Genomic DNA, 22876 nt, shown 5'->3' with positions numbered 1-22876 from the left:
GTGGGAAGAGGGAAAGGGGACTTGATCGATTGATGCATGAAGGTTGAAGAATGGAAAAATGGTGGCTAGATCTCTAATTTTGGGGGTCAACTCTCAAAACCTTTCTCAAAACCTTAAAGTACTGTTTTGGTACTAATCCTAGTAGTTAAATCACGTGAATATAATGAACAAAATTCTCATATTCTAAGAATATTTAGGGCATCTCCAACGGTGATCTAAAGATCCAAATTTGGGGCAGAAAAGTGATCCAAATTTTGATCAGTGAATAGTACTGATCCAAATTCGGATCACCATTATTCACTGATCCAAATTTATTTTAATATAAAATAATGATGTTATTGTTTTTATAATTTTAGTTTATTAGATTTAAAACTGATTTGTGATTGATTAATGAATGTTAATGATATTTTAGATGTTAATTAATGAAATAAATATATTTTTAGCTAATTTAGTCTATAATTTTAATATTTTTAAGTGTAGTAAAAGAAATTATTTTTGATTTAATTAATTTATTAGATACAATATAAATAGTTATTCATGTTTAAATATAAAATTTAAGAATAAAGAGTTTAATATGATATTTGCGTTTTATAATATGTAAAAGGTAATTTGGATCAAAATTTGGATCACGTTATTGGAGTTTATTAGAAATTTGGATCAAAGTTTGGATCAGTTGGTGATCCAAATTTGGATTTTTGGATCAAAACCGTCGGAGATGGCCTTTGATAGTATCATCGATGTTTAATAGCCATTCTGGAACAAAATTCGAATTAAGCTCGTTTCAAGCCGATTTAAGGCAGTTCGTTTATTAACCGAACCCGAGTTTGAACATGAAAATGTGATGACTAAGTAAATGAGCTCGAGCCGAGCTATACACCTTGTTTGAGTAGATTTAAGTCCAATTCGGCTCGATTTGTTTAACTTAATATAGATTAATATATTTTGTAAATATTAATATCAAAATATCAAATATGTTGATAAAATTTAAATTACAATTTATTTTGATATTAGATGATGAATTATATCATGTACATAATTAATATACAATATTTATTTCAATTTGGTCGTCTATAATAAGATTATCAAAAAAATGGATATAGTAAGCTTCGATTTCTCCTGAATACAAAAATTAACTTGACATTGTTGTTGGGAAATTTTATTTAAGTAAACATAAATTATAAAAAATAAAAAAATTATTACATAATTCATATACAATAATTTTTTATATTGAATTGAAATTATATATAAAATTTAGTCAAATTTAAATTCACATTGTGTATGCTGTTATTTTATAAAAATGTGTTATATATTATTTGATCAAGGATTAAAATGTAAAAATATTTTATTGTAAATAATAAATTTGAATATGTTTATAATTTGACAATAAAATTATAAAAAAACAAGTGAGTGTGATTTTTATAATTATTGTGATTTCAAATACAATTTATGGGTGAGAATGTGAATAGCACAATTATTTTAAAAATTGGATATAATTGAGTACAAAATATGTAAAAAAATAGTGAACAACTTGACTTGTCTCAAATTCGGTTCGTTTTTTGACTCAATTCAAAATATTCCTAAATAAACTTAGTGTTGTTAATTGAACTAGTCAATCTTGAACATCAATTTTTTAACAAAAAAAACTTATCTCAACTATATTCATATTAGGAATAGGTCAAAACATTTATTTTACAAATTTATGATTAAAACTCGAACTTTTAAATTAAAGACTGTTTTCTTGCAAATAAAAAAATAAGAAAATTTATCATAAATATTCATATTGTTAAACTTATTTTCAAAAATATGATAAAAATTGCATATGAACGTTCAAAAGAGGTTATTCAAAGTTAATATTATATTTCGCCTTACGTATAAGTATATAATTTTGCACCGTATTTTTAAAATAGTTTTCGGAATTCGGGTATTTTTGAAAAATATCCCAAAAACTAATCATTCTTTATTGATTTTTAAAACAAAACATAGAAAAGGGGGAAAGAAACTAACCGCCTTTGCTTGCTCAAGTTCAAAAAATTAAACCCTTTTCTAACTATTATCTCTCTTTCTCATTTCAAATCAATCAGTTAATCAATCAATCAATCTGTGTGTATCGATGGAAGACAGCGATTGCTTCTCTTTGATCGACGAGAACGATTCTCTCATCTCTCCTGATGCTGATGATAATGCTTCACTCACTCACCTCCATTCAGGTTCGATCCTTGTTTCGAGATTTACATTTCTTCGATATTTATTTATCCGGAGTATTCATTTATCGAGGTTAAAAATAAAAAATACACTGTATCCGGTATACGAGGACCGGAAAAAATAATATTCATTTGACGAGGTTATTTATTTATCGAGGTTCTACGGGATATGACATTTTGTATCGAGGTTAAATATTAATAGTTCATTTGTAGGTTTTGTAGCTCATTGAAATGTGTGTTGCTAGATTGTGCCTAATATTACTGATTTGTGACTTTAAAATTATATTATTAATTAGTATGTTTAAATGATTCGTTTGTTTTATGTATGTTTTATCTATTTGCAGATTGTACAGTTAAGTCTCCAGTATTAGAGAAATTTATTCATTGAGATTAAGCATTTATCGAGTTTAAAAATATATTAGATGATAATTGAAAAAAAATGTATTCATTTGATGAGGTTATTTGTTTATGGAGGTTCTATAGGATGACATTTTGTATTTGTATATTAAGAATTGCTTTGTAGGTTCTATAGCTCATTGAAATGTATGTTGCTAGATTGTGCCTAACTTTACTGTTTCGTTACTTTGAAATGATATTTATATTAGCGTTTTTCAATCGGTCTCTTATTTTTCATGCTGTTTGTGATTGAGGCAGTAGGAGATATAGGTGGTTACAGAGTTGATGGCATGGATAGTAGTAGCAAGTGCGATGAGCAATTGCCTCAACTCTCTGAAACAGCGGAACCTGAAATTCCGAGGAAAACCGGCAAGTTGAATCTGCGCAAGAGTTTGGCTTGGGACAGGGCCTTCTTTGAGAGTCCAGGTTTTACTTGACATTAAAATTTTGCATTCTTTTATTTTGTTTTGTAGTGCAGTTTATGATTGTTATTTGTTCAAGCTTTTAGTTACACAAGATTTTGATTAAGTTAGGTTTTCTGGATGCCGAAGAGATATCAACCATAATTGATGGAGCCGATAAGGGTAAGAAGCATTTTTTGCCCGGGATTGATGAGGATATAAGCAGATCTACCGAGTCAATTTCCACTTTAGCAAGTGAAAATTTAGCACTTGATAGTCTTGAGGATGAACTGTTCAAGGACATCAGAGCTTCAATTCAGAAATCTAGCATATCAACATCAAACCGCAAGGCAGCACCAAAAGAGACAGACAAACTGGTTAAATGTAAGTAACTGTGTAGTTGTTTTGTTTACTTGCGTTACTTTTTATGCAAAGTAACTTTGGGAAGAATAATTTTAGATGCTGAGTAACCAGCTCATCTAAGACGTTAAGGTATTAGAGGAAGGCCCCAATAAGATCATATAGTTAACAAATGGCATATGAATGAAATATCATTCATTTTATTTCAGCACTGCCCTTTTTCATGAGTTTATACTTCTGTATGTTTAGCATACATTTAGTAGTGTATGCAGAAACAAAATATACTGCCATTTGCGTGGACTTCTTTTGGGTTTACGTTTCATTACCTTCGGGACACTGGTGTCAAATATTATACATCGGGAAATTTTTTGTGCGGAACAATTAATATTTGTACAGATCACATAACTGCATAAGTCAGAGACCTCATTATGAAGTGTGCTAGATGTATATGTAGCATGATGAATCAATACTTAACATGAGACACCAGATATATAGTGCTAAGATTGTTATCAGATGTCCTGATCAATCACAGGAACTTTGTTTAAAATTTGCTAGATGTAATTAGAATTTGCTCTCAAATAATTGATTCTGTAGGTTAAGTTGGTTTTCTAGCAATTTGTGCAATTTTCAGACAAGATGTATGTTTTGAAAATTGATTTTAATATAGTGCTTTGCTTACAGCTGTAAAGGTGGACATCACTCCAAATAATGGGGTAAGTTCAGTTACTATAATACTGTTTTTAAAGTTGTCATATGATGATTCAGCTGAATTGTTGTCTTTCGGACTTTCAGAGTGCAAGAAATGTTACTTCTAAGAGGCCAACTGGTGGAATGCAAGGACCGGGAAGGATTTTAAAGAAGGATTCCACTTCTGCATTAGCTATGCAGGTAGGCCAGCTGAATATATAGTGTACCTTGTATTATGTGCATATGAGATATGTCGAACCTTTATATTAGTCACATTTCCCATCTAGAACAACCTTCTTTATTATTCTGTATCTATATAATTAAGATTAGTGCTTTTGTGTTTTAGGATATGCAACTACTTGACAAATTTAAACTGCTCCTATTTGCTTCTTTTGAAATATCTGCATAGCTTTTGTGATAATAAGAGTTATCATCTAGCTTATACTAACATTATTTTTCTTTGGTTTAACTAAGCCTGGTTTGCGAAATGGAAACTCCAGTTCATCATTTCCTCGACCGCCAAAGATTATCAGTAAGCCGGAAGCTATGCCGGGGGTAACAGCTAAAAGGGCTTTGTCAGGTGCCAACCACATCAAAACCGAAAATAATAATTCAAAAGGTATACCTGGCTATAAACATAGTAGATGTATTTACTATATTTTATCTACTGGTTAAGTGAACTGACTAAATGACAGTTGAAGGTAAAGGAGTACAAGCTCATGTTCCTGTGGCAGCTGGGTTGGCCGGTCCGCGAAAGAGTGTGCCTAGGCCTGCATCATTTCCGAAAGCATTAGGCTCGGCCTCTTCTGGTGCTACTATTAAGGAGGTAGGAAGATCCCCTTGCTCGAGTACCGGTTCTAAAAGTACTTCTATTGAAAAGATTCAGAAATCTACATTGGCATCTGCAAGAACAAAGGCAACCTCCAGACCTGTTATTCAAGCCTCATCAAAGATTCCTTTGAGTAAAAAGCCACCTGGTAAATCTGGCCTGCCATCTTCCTTCACATCTTCTAAGAATTCAGAAAGCATATCACCTTCTAGTTCTATAAGTGAATGGTCTTCAGCATCATCATCGACCTCTACTGTTAATCAAAAGCTTACATCAAGGTCAGCCATTGATACCAATAGTTCCTGCAGATCCATGGAGATTGAAACCCCTTCTATTTTGTGTCATGATGTTCAGTCAAATGATGGTATCTCAAATAGAATCCTGAATCAGTTCAAAGAATCTCCTTGTCAAGATGTGAAGAAAACAAATGCAGAAAACAATGTGCTTTCCCGATCTGCTTTGATGAAACCGTCTGGACTTCGGATGCCATCTCCAAAAATTGGGTTCTTCGATGGAGTAAGTTTAATTGCTGAGTTTTCTGCTCTTGCAATCGTATTGGATGTTACTTGTCCAGGGTAGTTCATTGCCAATACTTAATGATTCATTAGTAGAATTTTAAAGAAATTGATTTCTTTTTGTTTTTTAAGTTTAGCTTCTGGTTTAAAGACTGCTCTTAGAAATTCATATTACATTATTCTAAATGGTAGAACATAGTTTAAGGAACAAGGTTTTTTGCAATAATGCCAGTATTTGTTTTTGATGTCAGCAGGCCAAATCTGTGGTCCATACTCCTAATGCACACAGGCAATCTCAATTGCACTTGCCAACTGGTTTGCCCAAAATTAGGAGCTCGAAGAAAGCAGAAGGAAATATTCCGTCTGGGAAGAAGGCAATATCAAGTGCAAATACAGTGCTGATTACTTCAAAATCTACTTCTCCAAGACCATCTCAAGAGTCATCTAGAACTTCAATAAAAGGTGACGGTGATTTAAAAAGAGTATTAAGTCCTAACGTATCTTCTGAGGTAAGGAGTTCAAACAAAGGAACTGGAATGCCATGGCCTGAAATAACATTGACAAGTACACAAATTGAGCTGGAAGGTCAAAAATCTGACTCTCCTAAATCATTTCAAGAAAATGCTTCTCCTGGTATATCCCTAGAGCAATCTCAATCGTACTTACCAACTGATCTGCCTAAAATCAGAGCTGCAGTTCATAGCCCGTTTGGGAGCTCCAAGAAAACAAAAGGAAAAATTCTAGCCGGGAAAAAGGCAACATCAGGTGCAAACACAGTGCTGGATACTTTAAAATTTGCTGCTCCAAAATCATCTCCAGAATCATCGAGGGCTTCAATTAAAGGCCACAGTAATCATAGGAATGTATTAAGTCCCGACATATCTACTAAGGTGAGGAGTTCAATTGAGGGATCTGGAAAGCCATGGTCAAAAATGACTTTTGAAAGTACCAAAACTGAGCTTCAAGGTCAAAATTCGGGCTCTGTTAAATCATTTCAAGAAAGTGCTTTTGTTGGCTTGTCTCCGGAGAAATCTCAATCGTGCTTACCAACAATTTCACCCGAAATTGAAGCTTCAGTCTGTGATCTCACTGGACACTCGAAGAAAGAAGGAAATATTCCGGCTGGGGAGAAGGCAACAGCAGTTGCAATCACAGTGCTGGATACTTTACAATCTGCTTCTCCAACACCGTCTCAAGAATCATCGAGGGTTTTAATGAAATGCCACGATGATACTGAAAGTGTAGTAAGTCCTAATATATCTTCTGAGACGAGGAGTTCAAACAAGGGAACTGGAAAGCCATGGCCTGAAATGACATTGACAAGTACAAACATTGAGCTTGAACATCAAAAATCTGAGTCCCCTAAACCAATTCAAGAAATTGCCTGTCCTGGTGTGTCTCAAGAGCAATCTCATTTGCAATCACCGACTTCTTTGCCCAAAATCGGAGCTGCAGTTCATAGCCCAATTGGGAGCTCTAAGAAAGTAGAAGGAAATACTCCAGCTAGGAAAAATACATCAGGTGCAAACACAGTGCTGAATACGTCAGAATCTGCTGTTCCAGAACCATCTTCATTGGATTCAATGAAGGGCCATGGTGATCATAGGAGTTTCTTAAGTCCGGACATATCTTCTGAGTTGATAAGTTCAGATGAAGTCACTAGAAAGCCATGTTCAGAATTGTCATTGACAAGTACAAACATTGAGCTTGAAGATAAAAAATCTGACTCTCCTAAACCAAATCAAGAAATTGCCTGTCTTTGTGTGTCTCAAGAGCAACATCATTCGCAATCACCAACTTCTTTGCCCAAAATTGGAGCTGCAGCTCGTAGCTCAATTGGGAGCTCAAAGAAAGTAGAGGGAAATACTCCAGCTGGGAAAAATACATCAGGTGCAAACACTGTGCTGGATACGTCAGAATCTGCTGCTCCAGAACCGTCTCAAGAATCATCAATGGATTCAATGAAGGGCCCCGATGATCATAGGAGTTTATTAAGTCCGGACATATATTATGAGGTGACAAGTGCAGATGAAGTCACTAGAAAGCCATGTTCAGAATTGACATTGACAAGTACAAACACTGAGCTTGAAGATAAAAAATCTGAGTCCCCTAAACCAATTCAAGAAAGTGCCCGTCCTGGAGTGTCTCAAGAGCAATCTCATTCGCAATCACCAACTTCTTTGCCCAAAATCGGAGCTGCAGCTCATAGCCCAATTGGGAGCTCAAAGAAAGTAGACGGAAATACTCAGGCTGGGAAAAATACATCAGCTGCAATTACAGTGCTGGATATGTCAGAATCTGCCGCTCCAGAACAGTTTCAAGAATCATCAGTGGATTCAATTAAGGGCCTTGGTGATAATAGGAGTTTATTAAGTCCGGACATTTCTTATGAGGTGACAAGTTCAGATGAAGTCACTAGAAATCCATGTTCAGAATTGTCATTGACAAGTACAAACATTGAGCTTGAAGATAAAAAATCTGACTCTCCTAAACCAAATCAAGAAATTGCCTGTCTTTGTGTGTCTCAAGAGCAATATCATTCGCAATCACCAAATTCTTTGCCCAAAATCGGAGCTGCAGCTCGTAGCTCAATTGGGAGCTCAAAGAAAGTAGAGGGAAATACTCCAGCTGGGAAAAATACATCAGGTGCAAACACTGTGCTGGATACGTCAGAATCTGCTGCTCCAGAACCGTCTCAAGAATCATCAATGGATTCAACGAAGGGCCACGATGATCATAGGAGTTTATTAAGTCCGGACATATATTATGAGGTGACAAGTGCAGATGAAGTCACTAGAAAGCCATGTTCAGAATTGACATTGACAAGTACAAACACTGAGCTTGAAGATAAAAAATCTGAGTCCCCTAAACCAATTCAAGAAAGTGCCCGTCCTGGTGTGTCTCAAGAGCAATCTCATTCGCAATCACCAACTTCTTTGCCCAAAATCGGAGCTGCAGCTCATAGCCCAATTGGGAGCTCAAAGAAAGTAGACGGAAATACTCAGGCTGGGAAAAATACATCAGCTGCAATTACAGTGCTGGATATGTCAGAATCTGCCGCTCCAGAACAGTTTCAAGAATCATCAGTGGATTCAATTAAGGGCCTTGGTGATTATAGGAGTTTATTAAGTCCGGACATATCTTCTGAGTTGATAAGTTCAGATGAAGTCACTAGAAAGCCATGTTCAGAATTGTCATTGACATGTACAAACATTGAGCTTGAAGATAAAAAACCTGACTCTCCTAAACCAAATCAAGAAAGTTCCTGTCCTGGTGTGTCTCAAGAGCAATATCATTCACAATCACCAACTTCTTTGCCCAAATTCGTATCTGCAGCTCGTAGCTCAATTGGGAGCTCAAAGAAAGTAGGCAGAAATACTCCAGCTGGGAAAAATACATCAGGTGCAAACACAGTGCCGGATACGTCAGAATCTGCTGCTCCAGAACTATCTCAAGAATCATCAATGGATTCAATGAAGGGCCTTGATAATCATAGGAGTTTTTTAAGTGCGGACATATCTTATGAGGTGACAAGTTCAGATGAAGTCACTAGAAAGCCATGTTCAGAATTGACATTGACAAGTACAAACTTTGAGCTTGAAGATAAAAAATCTGAGTCTCCTAGACCAATTCAAGAAAGTGCCCGTCCTAGTGTATCTCAAGAGCAATCTCATTCGCAATCACCAACTTCTTTGCCCAAAATCGGAGCTGCAGCTCATAGCCCAACTGGGAGCTCAAAGAAAGTAGACGGAAATACCCAGGCTGGGAAAAATACATCAGCTGCAAGTACAGTTTTGGATATGTCAGACTCTGCCGCTCCAGAACAGTTTCAAGAATCATCAGTGGATTCAATGAAGGGCCTTGGTGATCATATGAGTTTATTAAGTCCGGACATATCTTCTGAGGTTATAAGTTCAGATGAAGTCACTAGAAAGCCTTGTTCAGAATTGTCATTGACAAGTACAAACATAGAGCTTGAAGATGAAAATTTTGACTCTCCTAAACAATGTCAAGATAGTGCCTGTCCTGGTGTGTCTCAAGAGCAATCTCAATCACAATTACCAACTTCTTTGCCCACAACTAGAACTGTAATTCATAGCCCAGTTGGGAGCTCAAAGAAAGCAGAAGGATTTATTTCATCTGTAAAAAAGACATCAGGTGCAAACACAGTGCTGTATATGTCCGAATCTGCTACTCCAGAACCATCTCTGGAATTAAGGCATTCAATGAAAAGCAATGGTGATCATAGGATTTTATTAAGTCCGTACATATTTTCTGAGGTGACAAGTTCTGCTGAGGTAATTAAAAAGCCTTGTTCAGAATTGTCATTGACAAGTACAAACATTGAGCTTGAAGGTCAAAAATCTGATTCTGCTAAACCATTTCAGGAAACTGCTTCTTTTGGCCTGGCTCCGGAGCATCAATCGTGCCTGCCAACTGGTTTTCCCAAAATTGAAGCTGCAATCTGTAGTCCAGTTGGGAGCTTGAAGAAAGAAGGAAAGACTCACGCTGGGGGGAAGGCAACAGCAGGGACAAATATAATGTTGGATACTTCAAAAAAATCTGATTATGCTAAACCATTTCAGGAAACTGCTTCTTTTGGCCTGGCTCCGGAGCATCAATCGTGCCTGCCAACTGGTTTTCCCAAAATTGAAGCTGCAATCTGTAGTCCAGTTGGGAGCTTGAAGAAAGAAGGAAAGACTCACGCTGGGGGGAAGGCAACCGCAGGGACAAACATAGCGTTGGATACTTCAAAATCTGCTTCTGCAAAACCATCTCAAGATTCACCAATGGCTTCTACAGAAGGCCACAGAGATTTTTGGAAATTAAGTCCCACGCCCACCATATCTTCTGAGGTGCTGAGTTCAAACATGAGAAGTGGGAATCCATGCTCTGAGATAACATATACAAGTACAGACATTGAGCTTGAAGGTCAAATTTCGGATTTTCCTAGACCATTTCAAGAATGTACTAATCCTGTCGCGTCTCCAGATGTTCTCAGTGAAATAGATATATCTAATTGCGTCAAGGCCGGGGATGTGAAAATAGGAAAACGTGAAAGTGGTGAGCAGGCTCCAGCTAATGTGTCTGAAGCAGAAAATAATGAAGATCTGCTTCTCAATATATAACATTAGGTAGTTTTCTCTGGTCTCCCATGAAGTATATTTGTTTCAACTTCATTTACTTTAAATGGTTTATATCTTTACCTATGAAAGTGAACTCCTGTTTTTTATACTATCCAGATTCCAGATTACAATTTTCTATATCCATTTGCAGTTTCTATTTTCAATTGTAGTGTACCTAGTTACTCACCCAACGTGATTAATTACTAAATACTGTAAATTACTTTGCCTCTTCCAAATCCATATAAAAGCGTAATGTAACAGGTAATTAAGGAACACTACGTCATTCTGATCAAATCTTTATATGCAAATTAAGATCTGTAAATCATTCTGATTGTTCCAGAACTGTAATAACATTGAAACTTCTGCTAATACTAAGAACTAGGGTTGTACTGGTAATTCGCTCAATCGCTCGCACCGCTCTTTACGGATAACCGCAAAATACGGATCGAATTAGAATTTAAATTACAGGAACCGCATATCCGTGGATTGATTGCGGATTTGATTTTTAAATAATCGCAAACCGCATACCACTATATATATAATATAATATATAATATATTCATCAAACGCAGAAACAACCATATATAAGAATTAAAAGATAAAGAGTTTAGGGGCCTTGGGAAATAATATATACCATCAAACGCAAAAACAACCATATATAATTTGCAGTAACCACTTGTACTCTTGAACATTTTATTTTTACAAATTTCTAAAATTTGATAAGTATAATTGTATTGAACTATTTTTATTTGTCATTCGTACAAGTCGATAATTGAACCGCAAATTGATCCACACCAACCGCAAGTGTACGCTTGAAAAAGTCGCGATTAACCGCAACCGCAAATGCGACCGAGGTTGGAGATTTAAGAAAACCGCTATATGTTGTGTGTTATGATTTTAACCTCCCAACCGCGTACTAATGTAACAGCCCGCACTTCCGGACTATTAGTTCTAAATCGAAAACTAAAAATAAAATATATTATTACTCGATAATTCTAATAGATCACGAAATTCAAAGCAGCGGTCAAACTCAATAATCAAAATCATAAAAATAGAGACGCAGCTCCACAAATCCGATAATAATTGTCTAACAGATAATTAAATTTATTCTCTAAAAACAAAATCTTTATTCTAATTCAAATAGCACAAAACGAAGCAGCACAGATCTCCTCATAGTTCTCATTCCTTAATTTTAATATGCTCCAAATTCCGAACCTGAAATGTTAAAAGGGGTGAGCTACACAGCTCAGCAAGTACAAATTGACTATCTCTTAAACAGAAAAACAATGGGTGTTTTAATAAAATGATTTTTCTCAAACAATAATAATTTTGTAAAACAATTTGTTAAGTAGATCCAACCCAAGTTTTATATTTTAAAATTCAGAATTTAAAACAGAACAGAGCAGATTTTATAACAGATCAGAACAAAATAAAATAGAACAAAACGATAATTCTAATAAATACCACAGTCTTGATCTACGGCCACACTTTGCCAGTAGCCGGCATCTAATTCTTATTCTTATTCTTTATACCACACTTTGCCAGTGGTCGGCATCTAAAGTTCAATAATTACGCGCCCTTAATAGGTATCTAAAGTTGCACACTTGTGCGCCTACTAAGGGTATCTAAGGCTAGTTCCGGAACTATAGCGTAAATTACGAACGGGTTCGAAAACGTAGAGACTGGGTTCTAAAATTCACAAATACTTATATCTTATAATTTCGAAATCAAAATTCTTATATCTTATACGAAATTAAAAACAGAACTGAAATATATTTTCCGAAAAATAAAAGTAAGTCAAAAGTACTTACCTCAAAGCCTGACCAGATCTGAATTTACTCTTTTTGACCCTCTAAACGATATTTTCTTGAAAAACACGAAACACGAAATCTGAAGATAACGAAAAGACCTTTCTGAAAAGTCCAGAATCACTGAATTCTGACTTACGATGAATTTTCTACGAATTTTACAAGACAGCTGATTTTTGCTGAGAAAGTCCTACGAATTTTAATGATAAAAACAAGGAATACGAATATGGTGTATTTATAACGATACAAAACCCTATATCTCAACTAGGAAATAATAATATTTCCTCCTAAAGATTTACAACCTCTCCAAGTAAATTCCATAAATAAAATATTTGATACACACAATTACCTAAACTAAAAAAATTTCGATTTTCTAAATTATTCTTACACTTATTTCCACAAATAACAAATCTTTTCACAAATCAACTACCTTGCACAAAATGTTTTCAGAATATTCTAATTTTAAAATATTTATCTAGACAAATTAATATCTAATTTCTAATAAATAAATTAAAAATAAAATTACGAATTTTACATTCTTCCCTCCTTAAAAGAATTTGGTCCCCAAATTCACATAACATAAATAAATTAAATAAGTCACTAAAGAAAAGAAATCATACCTTAATTGCGATAGTTGTCATTTCCTGTCAGCTGAAACACACGTCCTTTGCCCATCTTGTTATCTGCTTCCTTCCTTGGTGGCGGTGGCGGATTGTGCGGACAATTCGAAATCTTATGTCCTACTTCTCCGCAATGAAAACAAGCACCTGTATTCCAACGACAGACTTTGTCCGGATGATTCTTGCCGCACCTGGTACACGTCTCTCGATCACCTTGACCCCCGATGTTATCGTACACGTGTGGCTTCTTGAGTGGTCCCTCTTGAAAAGATTGCCCACTAGTTTGAGTGAACCGCCTCTTATTCCAACTGCCAGACGCCTTTTCAGATTCTGCCAAGCCCCTTTCGATCACTAACGCCTTGTTGAGGACAGCCTCGTACGTCTGAAGTTCAAACGACGCCACTGAATTCCTGATGTCACTTCGAAGTCCCTCCTCTAATCTTCGTGCTCGACTGCTCTCATCTGCTACTAGGGTCGACGCGTACTTCGCAAGCTTTGCAAATTCTGCATCGTATTCAATGACGGTTCTTCCACCTTGTTGAAGTCGAATGAAGTCCCTCTCTTTCTGCAGACGAACTGTTCTCGGAAAGTACTTGTCCTCTAAAGCCTTCTTGAACTTTGCCCAAGTGTACGGTTCATGATTTTCTTCAAGATTTGTCGTCTCATTCTTTCTCTTTTCCATAAGCCACCAGTCTTAAGCGCTTCCTTGCAATTGGTACACAGCTAAGGTCACCTTCTGTCCCTCATTGCTCCCCAGAAGTCCGAAAGCTTTTTCCATCTCTTGGATCCACATCTCAACGATAGCCGGGTCTGTAGCTCCATCAAAAGTTGGCGGGTTCAAACGCTTGAATTGAGAGACGATGTTGGGCTTCGGTTGCTGATTCACAAGTACAGCTAGAGTTTCAGCCAGCTGGTCAAAGACGTTTCCTCCTTCATCATTATTGCCCTGATTTTCATTGTTGTTCTGATTTTCTCCATCCATCTTTACTAGAACACACAAAACAAATTCTAAACTTATAGTCAATAATCAAAAAAACACAAAAGTCAAACATATCAAATAATCACACAAATAAATGCCCTAAATCCAAAATAATTTTCTAAGACCTATACGATAGTCTAAAGGATCGCATCCTAGGGAATGTACTAGTCCCATACCTAATACACTCCGAAGGACAGCCTGCTCTTGATACCAATTGTAACAGCCCACACTTCCGGACTATTAGTTCTAAATCGAAAACTAAAAATAAAATATATTATTACTCGATAATTCTAATAGATCACGAAATTCAAAGCAGCGGTCAAACTCAATAATCAAAATCATAAAAATAGAGACGCAGCTCCACAAATCCGATAATAATTGTCTAACAGATAATTAAATTTATTCTCTAAAAACAAAATCTTTATTCTAATTCAAATAGCACAAAACGAAGCAGCACAGATCTCCTCATAGTTCTCATTCCTTAATTTTAATATGCTCCAAATTCCGAACCTGAAATGTTAAAAGGGGTGAGCTACACAGCTCAGCAAGTACAAATTGACTATCTCTTAAACAGAAAAACAATGGGTGTTTTAATAAAATGATTTTTCTCAAACAATAATAATTTTGTAAAACAATTTGTTAAGTAGATCCAACCCAAGTTTTATATTTTAAAATTCAGAATTTAAAACAGAACAGAGCAGATTTTATAACAGATCAGAACAAAATAAAATAGAACAAAACGATAATTCTAATAAATACCACAGTCTTGATCTACGGCCACACTTTGCCAGTAGCCGGCATCTAATTCTTATTCTTATTCTTTATACCACACTTTGCCAGTGGTCGACATCTAAAGTTCAATAATTACGCGCCCTTAATAGGTATCTAAAGTTGCACACTTGTGCGCCTACTAAGGGTATCTAAGGCTAGTTCCGGAACTATAGCGTAAATTACGAACGGGTTCGAAAACGTAGAGACTGGGTTCTAAAATTCACAAATACTTATATCTTATAATTTCGAAATCAAAATTCTTATATCTTATACGAAATTAAAAACAGAACTGAAATATATTTTCCGAAAAATAAAAGTAAGTCAAAAGTACTTACCTCAAAGCCTGACCAGATCTGAATTTACTCTTTTTGACCCTCTAAACGATATTTTCTTGAAAAACACGAAACACGAAATCTGAAGATAACGAAAAGACCTTTCTGAAAAGTCCAGAATCACTGAATTCTGACTTACGATGAATTTTCTACGAATTTTACAAGACAGCTGATTTTTGCTGAGAAAGTCCTACGAATTTTAATGATAAAAACAAGGAATACGAATATGGTGTATTTATAACGATACAAAACCCTATATCTCAACTAGGAAATAATAATATTTCCTCCTAAAGATTTACAACCTCTCCAAGTAAATTCCATAAATAAAATATTTGATACACACAATTACCTAAACTAAAAAAATTTCGATTTTCTAAATTATTCTTACACTTATTTCCACAAATAACAAATCTTTTCACAAATCAACTACCTTGCACAAAATGTTTTCAGAATATTCTAATTTTAAAATATTTATCTAGACAAATTAATATCTAATTTCTAATAAATAAATTAAAAATAAAATTACGAATTTTACAACTAAGAACATCTTCAAGAACTGAATCTAATTCAGGACAGTAAACAAGAGCTTTTGTGAGTCGAGTAACAATCATTTGTGAGTCCGATTCGATGACTATATATTCATTAGGCTGTACCTGCGAGCTAACTCGACAGCCATAGCAATCAAAAGAACAAATCTTGATCTCCAACCATCCAATGCGACTCCATATACTCGGACCTTTAAAAAAAATAAAGCCTGAATTGAGAGCGAAAGATATCTTTATCAAGTAAAATCTTTCATTTTGTAATTTTGTTCTTATTTATTACACACTACACTAACAATATAAAACAAAACAAAAGAGTGGTTTTTTTATAAATTTATGAGGCAAGCCTATACAGTATTTAACAATCTTGATGGAAAGTCATCGCAGCGGCGCTGTTGATGTTCAATTTTTCAAGTAGCAAACAACACTAAACCAATCACTGGGTCAGGGTCTGCACATTCGAATTCTTTGAATTGTTTCATCACATTGTCGAATTTTCTCAATCATTTTCACTACTTCATCCATGCTTACTCGCATATCTGGCACCTCTGCTACACATGCTAGTACAATTTGAAACATCTGCGGTAACTCTTCTTTAATGTTTTGGTACTTCAGCAGCTCAACGTCAAAATCTTTGTCAAAATCTACGTCAGACACTCGTTGTTCAATATAACGGATATATCTAGCTAAATTAAGTCCATAATGATGATCAGGAGATCTGCCTGTGAGCATTTCAAGTAAGAGTACACCAAAACTGTACACATCAGATTTCTGAGTGGCTTTCTTGGTTCCAATCACCTCCGGGGCTTGATAACTTGGATCCCCAAATTTGGAAGGTCTATAATTTTTTATCAAAGGAATTAGTCCAGCTTCGGATACACAGCCATCGAGATCTCTGTTTAGAAGAATATTGGATGGCTTGATGTTGCCATGAGTAAATCCGACACCGCCCTCTGCATGTATGTGGGCAATTCCTCTCGCAGCTCCCAGTGCAATTTTTAGTCTGGACTCCCAGTTAAGTGAAGTCCTTTCTGTTCCTTTATTATCTAACATCAAGAATTGTAAATCAGTCAACAATGACATTGTGCCGAAATGTAAAATGTCTGAATATTTTACAACATGGGACTTATAATTATCACCCTTGCATCATTTATAATTTTATATAGAACTTCTATACATGCTTATCAGTTGAAGCAGGACACTTATACTTGATACATGTACTTGTTCTGTTACGCGTACTATTCAAATGGTTTGATGAGAAACTGACATATAAATCATTCCTATTTGCTTCTATACAAGAGGTTGAGAGAAAGAATGCATACCATGTAGGCAATCCTGAGGCTGAGAGAAAGAATGCATACCATGTAGGCAATACCACAAGCTGCTAGCCGGCATATATTCATAAATCAAAATATTAACATCCTCGGAATAGCAATAGGCACATAGTGGCACAATATTAGGATGCCGACCAATGTTCTCCAGAATCTCCATCTGTTGTTCAAATTCTTTCTTTGGCACACCAACTTCTCTTAAAGATTTTACCACCACGGTGGTTCCTTCATCCATAACACATTTATAAGCTGATCCACAGCTTCCCTTACCAAGAAGTTCAACTGACGCTAGTGAAAAATCCTCCAGGTTGAAGAAATAGGTGCTTCCTTCAAAAAAGATCAGTTTATTCTTCTCAGATGCTTGAATATCACTTTCAAAGTTCTCCTCAGACTTTTTATTGTCCAAATATTGTTCATGTTGTGAGCCGTAACAGAATATGGTTTTACATGGTGCACATTCAAGGACCGGACAACCCAATGATACTTCTTGGTCACAGCTTTTACAGTTGTGGACTTTTCTGTTCTTAGCAAATGTGAGGCTATGAGGATGAAGTTCGTCTATAATAATATTAGTAGCTCCAAACTTGATTTTTGAGTACTTGAGAGAACTCGAGAACTCAAAACAGGATCCAACATGAAATGAAAGATCACAATCACTGCAATGATAGAACCATAGGTTTGTGTCTATATCTTTGGAACAAAACTCACAATTGAAGTCGTGTTCATGCTCTGAGACCAAACCAGGTTCATATATCAAGCGAAGGGGATGACGATCCCACACGTGTTTAACTGATTTTGGCTTCATAATACATCTTACACAAATAGAGAAATCACAATATTTTCCACACCGGTACTGCAGATATCCAGTAAAATCTGATCTGCATGCCTTGCATTCACGGCCTGTCTTAATTTGATAGAGTTGGTGACGGTGACTTTCATGTTTGATTATTCTTGGTAGAACTGTGCATCCGATATCAATTTTCCTATCCTGAAACTCGCAGAAGAATATACCATTGCAGAAACCTCCACAAGCTTCACAATAGAAAGACTTGTATGGTTCATTGTCTTTACCTGCAGAAAGAGTTTTACCTGGCCAAAGGTGGTGTTTAATCTCTTTGGGAGACTCTGCACACATCTTATGCAGAAAGTATTGACAAGGAACACAACCAAAGAATAGATCCCCATCAGTTCGGATGGGTTTGACACAACCATCACACAGCAAGGATGTTTTATCATCATCTTTATGATCATTTGACTCATTAACAGTAATGAGTTGTAAGTCATGTTCATCATGTGTCCAATGTTTAATACCTTTTGTTGCGCTGTAGATGCTATCGTCATTATGGTTCAGAGTACTCAATGCCTTGACAAATTGCTCAAGCAATAGATTCATGGATAATTCATCCGCTGCTGGAAGGTGCACCAAATCGGGATTATACATCTTATTTTCCCTGGAGCTCAAAAGTACCATAAAAAATAAGATTAATTAGTTTCAGCAGGAATTATTACATGGCTAGAACATATATGTGTGTTTCAGTGTGTGCATTGAGAAAGGAAACAAGACAAAAAAGTTAGATGCATAGGCAAACATATCAGTAGATTGATAGTGAATAGATAGATGGACTTAAATTTTGATGTTGCAGTGAAGTACTACCTTGGCATCGGATTTGATCTAGCACAATGAAAATGCGCAAAGAATCTGCATTTGGGACATAAGTAGAGCCACTGTAACTGATTCAGCTTTTCATTGCAGAGTCTACAAAACTGATCAAATTTCTGATAGACTTGTGGAAGAGAATACGAGAGGATAAGAGGGTGTTGAGGGTGAAATTTAATTTGGAAAGAGGCGGGAGCATCAGCACAATTCTTGTGCATCCAAAATGGACATTCGGTGCATATGTAAGACAAGTCTTTGATATTATCATCCACTTTGCAAGCATGACACTCGAACGAGGCCAATTGCTGAACTAAGGTTAACTGGTGTTGACTGTGAGCAGGATGGTCGAGTTTGCGGTCCGCTAAGGACTGAAGTTGGAACAATGCACACTTGATACAGACATTAAATTCCTGACCAGGACTGCAATATATGAACCAATCCCATCGCATGTTGCAGATGTTACAAGTAAGAGAGTGACGCCCTTCCTCCATAAGGGGGCGGGAATCAAGGAAAAGGAAGCGTTTCTGAAACCCTGGATGCTCGATTCTTGCAGGTAATTCAGCACAACTTCTGTGGAGTAGGAATTTAGCACATTCATCATCGACATCACTAGGGTTGGAAGCTGTAATGCTGGAGAACTTGCAACTGTAAACAAATAACTTACACGAGACTATTTGTTGGTTACAACCTCGGCACACATCACCCTCTTTAGCATGGTAAGTCTCTTCCAGGACTAGTGCATGTCTATGGCGATTGTGCTGCAACATTTTTTTTCCTTTCCTAAATTTTCGGCCTAGCTGATTCTGGTAAAGGTAAATGAAATATATATATATATAATCTCCTTAACATTTGATTTCGATTTCTAACAATTTGTACGAGGCAAGTACAATTACCAGAACTTCGTATACACGCAAAGGAGCAAAAGAGACACCATACAAGAAGGCTTTTAGGAAAGAAAAAGATTGATACTTGACTGTAGTACTTTTGCTTTCCTCATTAAAAGAAAGGGTGCAAGTATAATTCAGGAAGAAGCAATCTAGTAGTACAATGATTCTGTAGGTAGCCTATTCTACCTTATTTTCTTGTGATATCCTCAGCCAATTCCAAAGACAGTGTTTTGAGTGATTGGAAGCTGAATGTGAGTGATTCGAAGCTGAAATGTTAACAGTCTGGCCGATGAAGTTATATAGAAAGAGAGAGGTGAATGTTAAGCTCAGGGTATCAACAAATCCTAAGAACTCAAGTTGCCTCCAAGAAATATTTAATACTACTAGTTGCACTTATAGTTGCGGATTTTAGCTCATGTTTACATGTTATATGCTCTCTCTGTTCCAACAACTTCTTTACGGTTTCCTTGGGATGTTCCATCCAATTCTTTATATTTTAAAACTTACCAAAAATAGTCAATGGGTCCCACCACTTTCCCTACTTTTCCTCCTTTTTCACACTACTTTTACTCCACTATCTCCCTTTCATACATTAAAAATTAATAACCAAACGTAAAGAATTGTCTAGGACGGATCCAATTCTTTATATTTTAAAACGTACCAAAAATAGTCAATGGGTCCCACCACTTTCCCTATTTTTCCTCCGTTTTCACACTACTTTTACTCTACTATCTCCCTTTCATACATTAAAAATTAATGGGCCTCACCACTTCACCCACTTTTCTTCTTTTTTTCTCACTACTTTATCATATTTCTTAATATTTCTTAACTTCCGCGCCCAAACAAAACGTAAAGAATTGTCTAGAACGGAGGGAGTAGTATATACTGATCATTCACAACTGGATATCATGATCCATTTCTTTTACATGGCTCAATTTTGGACTTCCATTTCTAAACGGACACAAATCTTTGAATGCAATTATTTATCTTTTTACATGATGCAAATAATAATTTGTTTGTTGGGTTCTACATACGAGGGAGATAGGTTCTCTGTTTGGATTCAGGTATCAAACAACAGTAGGTGTTGGACCGGAGCAAGAATCAGTTATGGTGGATTAGCCAATTTACTTGAATGGCTTCACGCCTCGAGCAAAACAAGAACTTGGCTATCTACATTTGCCCCCTAAAGAGTCCCCCACCAGAGTCCAGAGAACTGTGATGGAGATGCCACATTCCACATTAGGACTTTGGATTATAAAGATGAAAAAAACACGAAGTCGCAAAATTCTGTAACCTTGGTTCTAATGAGAAGTTGCAAAACAATATAACCTTTAATCAAAGGCAAACATCCAAAATATAGCGCAATAACTAGGGAAAGATGTCTATCACTTGAACTGGAACATTGCCTTCTAAGTACTTGGGGGAAATAAACAGGACTGCAATACAAGTAGAAAATGAACTGCTTTAACAACACTAAGATCTTGGTTTCTCCTTTTTCTCCTTAAAGAGAGCCAAAAGGGAAACACCAGATACCTTGACAACCTTGAACCTAACACCAGGAATATCACCAACAGCATGACCCTTACGTCCAAATCCAGCAATCAGCACTTCGTCCTGTATAGTGAAATTTAAATAGTGGTCAGTAAGAAGTATAATCAAACTTAAAATATAGGTGAATCCTTAAAATTAGAGTGGTTTGAGGGTAACATACATTTTCTTCAATGTAGTTTAAGCAACCATCATTGGGGACAAAGGCAGCAATCTTCTTTCCATTTTTAATGAGCTGAACTCGGGCACACTTTCTGATAGCAGAATTAGGCTGCTTAGCCTCAATACCGCTGTGTACATGAAACATTGTGTTTTAGTATTGTCATAAGAAATTCTTATGGATAAAAAGCTATACACCGCAAAGAAAAACTCACATTTTTTCAAGGACAATGCCTTTGGCATGGGAAGACCCAGCAAACGGCTTCTTCCACTCATTACCAAGATGGGACTTCTTGTATGACTTATCAGCCCATCTTTGTCTTCGACGATGCGACTTTAGCTTGCGCCCAGCTCCCATTCCCCTTGTCTTCCTATAAGATGGCATATATTCATATCCCTCCCCTAAATGTATCTTAAAAGCTACACGTAAATCTAATTTCACATGAACACCGTCCACTATTTCCCACCAAATTTGCATCATAATTCGGACTTTATTAACTATAATAACAAATAGTAGCGTACTCCTACACACGTAACCAGCAAAACTACAAAGTTCCATGCCACGCCAATTAAAATTTTCCGTAAAATGGTCAGCATTATGCACATTCCAAGAACCTAACAAAACGGAAGCACGCAACGCAAGACTACCCAAATTTCTCCTTACACAGGTAATTTTACAACACGATACAATTTATTCCAACTAAAATTTAGAAAATTTGTCATTTCATGAGCAGCATTGTAAAAAACTGGGTCCTAATTTATTTATAATCAGCTCAAGCTCGAATTGCATACAAAATTAATTACTAAAAATTTAAACATGATTAAATTAAAAGTAAAATATAAATATAACACAACAACATTGATAAATAGAGAATCAAATTAAACAAAATAATTACGCTAGCATATTTAAAATCACAATATTTGAGATATAGATACAAATAATACATACAGAAAGAGTTACTTACCCCATGATTGAAGATGGTAGAGAGATTGAAAAGATGAAGAAGAAAGAAGCAGCGGCAGAGTAAAACCCTAATTTAAAATGAATTTGTAAGCTTATAGTAACTAAAATTAAAGGGCTTGTGAACTGAAGTTTGGGCCTGGATTGGGTCCAGACTGAAAGTAACAAATATGACTAAAGTCGGCCTTTTGTTGGTTAAGACTTACCCGCTGCCCCGAGGTTTAGCGCACGTTTGGAAAATTTTAAAATAGGTACACCCAAATTATTGTGTGTTTAGAAATTTACCACTCAAATATAATTTTTTTATTTTACTCAGTAATATTAGGTTTGGATTTTTTTGCTAGATGCATATGGAGGAGTCGTATAATATCTGAATTATATACGTATGTTATAAGAAGAACGCATATTTTTTTAAAAACTGATAAGAATAGATGTATATACATTGTAATCAGGCGCATAAAATCAGTTCATGTACGTCTTTTACTTTTTAGGTGAGGTACTAAACTCAAAACCAAAATTACGAGGAAGAGGCATCCCAATCCTACTAAAATTATTGGGAAATAAAAAAATAAAAAATTCAATATAATCAAATTAGAAAACTGATCATAAAGTACTAAAAATATTAAAAAATTATATATTAATATTTTACCAAACGACACTTTCAAAAATCAAATGAAATTACTAATCACAACTCTCACACGATATTTTTCTTACAAACATAGTTTTATAACTTATTTTTAAGATTTTTTTTGTATATAAAAATTTA

The 22876-nt window shown here is 35.7% G+C and overlaps 3 protein-coding genes across 6 annotated transcripts; 1 reads left to right on the top strand and 2 right to left on the bottom strand.

Annotated features, from left to right (window-relative positions):
- The first annotated feature begins 1998 nt into the window (after positions 1 to 1998).
- Positions 1999 to 10679, top strand: LOC141713593 (uncharacterized). 4 transcript variants are annotated; one of them, XM_074517077.1, is made up of 9 exons: positions 1999 to 2207; positions 2856 to 3023; positions 3131 to 3382; positions 4040 to 4071; positions 4151 to 4246; positions 4520 to 4664; positions 4741 to 5390; positions 5641 to 9687; positions 9778 to 10679. In XM_074517077.1, the coding sequence occupies exons 1-9, from the start codon at positions 2111 to 2113 to the stop codon at positions 10516 to 10518; spliced, it is 6228 nt and encodes a 2075-aa protein (XP_074373178.1). In that variant the 5' UTR covers positions 1999 to 2110; the 3' UTR covers positions 10519 to 10679. The 4 variants fall into 4 exon arrangements, with proteins under 4 accessions (XP_074373178.1, XP_074373177.1, XP_074373176.1 ...); XM_074517076.1 differs by having other exon boundaries at positions 4747 to 5390; positions 5641 to 10679; XM_074517075.1 differs by having other exon boundaries at positions 5644 to 10679.
- A 5117-nt stretch (positions 10680 to 15796) lies between these two features.
- Positions 15797 to 19455, bottom strand: LOC141713591 (uncharacterized). The gene is made up of 3 exons (XM_074517072.1): positions 18553 to 19455; positions 16890 to 18349; positions 15797 to 16613 (listed from the first exon to the last, which is right to left on the bottom strand). Exons 1-3 carry the CDS (start codon positions 19320 to 19322, stop codon positions 16012 to 16014), a joined length of 2832 nt encoding a protein of 943 aa, XP_074373173.1. The 5' UTR covers positions 19323 to 19455; the 3' UTR covers positions 15797 to 16011.
- A 1264-nt stretch (positions 19456 to 20719) lies between these two features.
- Positions 20720 to 22260, bottom strand: LOC141713592 (small ribosomal subunit protein uS12). The gene is made up of 4 exons (XM_074517073.1): positions 22115 to 22260; positions 21365 to 21520; positions 21154 to 21280; positions 20720 to 21056 (listed from the first exon to the last, which is right to left on the bottom strand). The coding sequence occupies exons 1-4, from the start codon at positions 22117 to 22119 to the stop codon at positions 20916 to 20918; spliced, it is 429 nt and encodes a 142-aa protein (XP_074373174.1). The 5' UTR covers positions 22120 to 22260; the 3' UTR covers positions 20720 to 20915.
- Between the last annotated feature and the right edge of the window lie 616 nt (positions 22261 to 22876).

Source organism: Apium graveolens, chromosome 3 (genome assembly GCF_009905375.1).
Source record: "Apium graveolens cultivar Ventura chromosome 3, ASM990537v1, whole genome shotgun sequence".
In the NCBI taxonomy this organism is placed as follows: domain Eukaryota; kingdom Viridiplantae; phylum Streptophyta; class Magnoliopsida; order Apiales; family Apiaceae; genus Apium; species Apium graveolens.
The sequence above is the reverse complement of the archived record's forward strand: the minus strand, read 5'-3'. Positions and strand labels throughout refer to the sequence as shown.

Coding starts and splice junctions, on each gene's coding strand:
- LOC141713593 (XM_074517074.1), top strand. CDS start 2,111: ATGGAAGACAGCGATTGCTTCTCTTTGATCGACGAGAACGATTCTCTC. Junction 3,024..3,130: donor GGCCTTCTTTGAGAGTCCAG/GTTTTACTTGAC, acceptor TGATTAAGTTAG/GTTTTCTGGATGCCGAAGAG. Junction 4,665..4,740: donor CGAAAATAATAATTCAAAAG/GTATACCTGGCT, acceptor ACTAAATGACAG/TTGAAGGTAAAGGAGTACAA.
- LOC141713591 (XM_074517072.1), bottom strand. CDS start 19,322: ATGTTGCAGCACAATCGCCATAGACATGCACTAGTCCTGGAAGAGACT. Junction 18,350..18,552: donor AGATCAAATCCGATGCCAAG/GTAGTACTTCAC, acceptor TTTGAGCTCCAG/GGAAAATAAGATGTATAATC. Junction 16,614..16,889: donor GCCTCAGGATTGCCTACATG/GTATGCATTCTT, acceptor TCTTGATGTTAG/ATAATAAAGGAACAGAAAGG.
- LOC141713592 (XM_074517073.1), bottom strand. Junction 21,281..21,364: donor GGCATTGTCCTTGAAAAAAT/GTGAGTTTTTCT, acceptor TCATGTACACAG/CGGTATTGAGGCTAAGCAGC. Junction 21,057..21,153: donor TAAACTACATTGAAGAAAAT/GTATGTTACCCT, acceptor TTCACTATACAG/GACGAAGTGCTGATTGCTGG.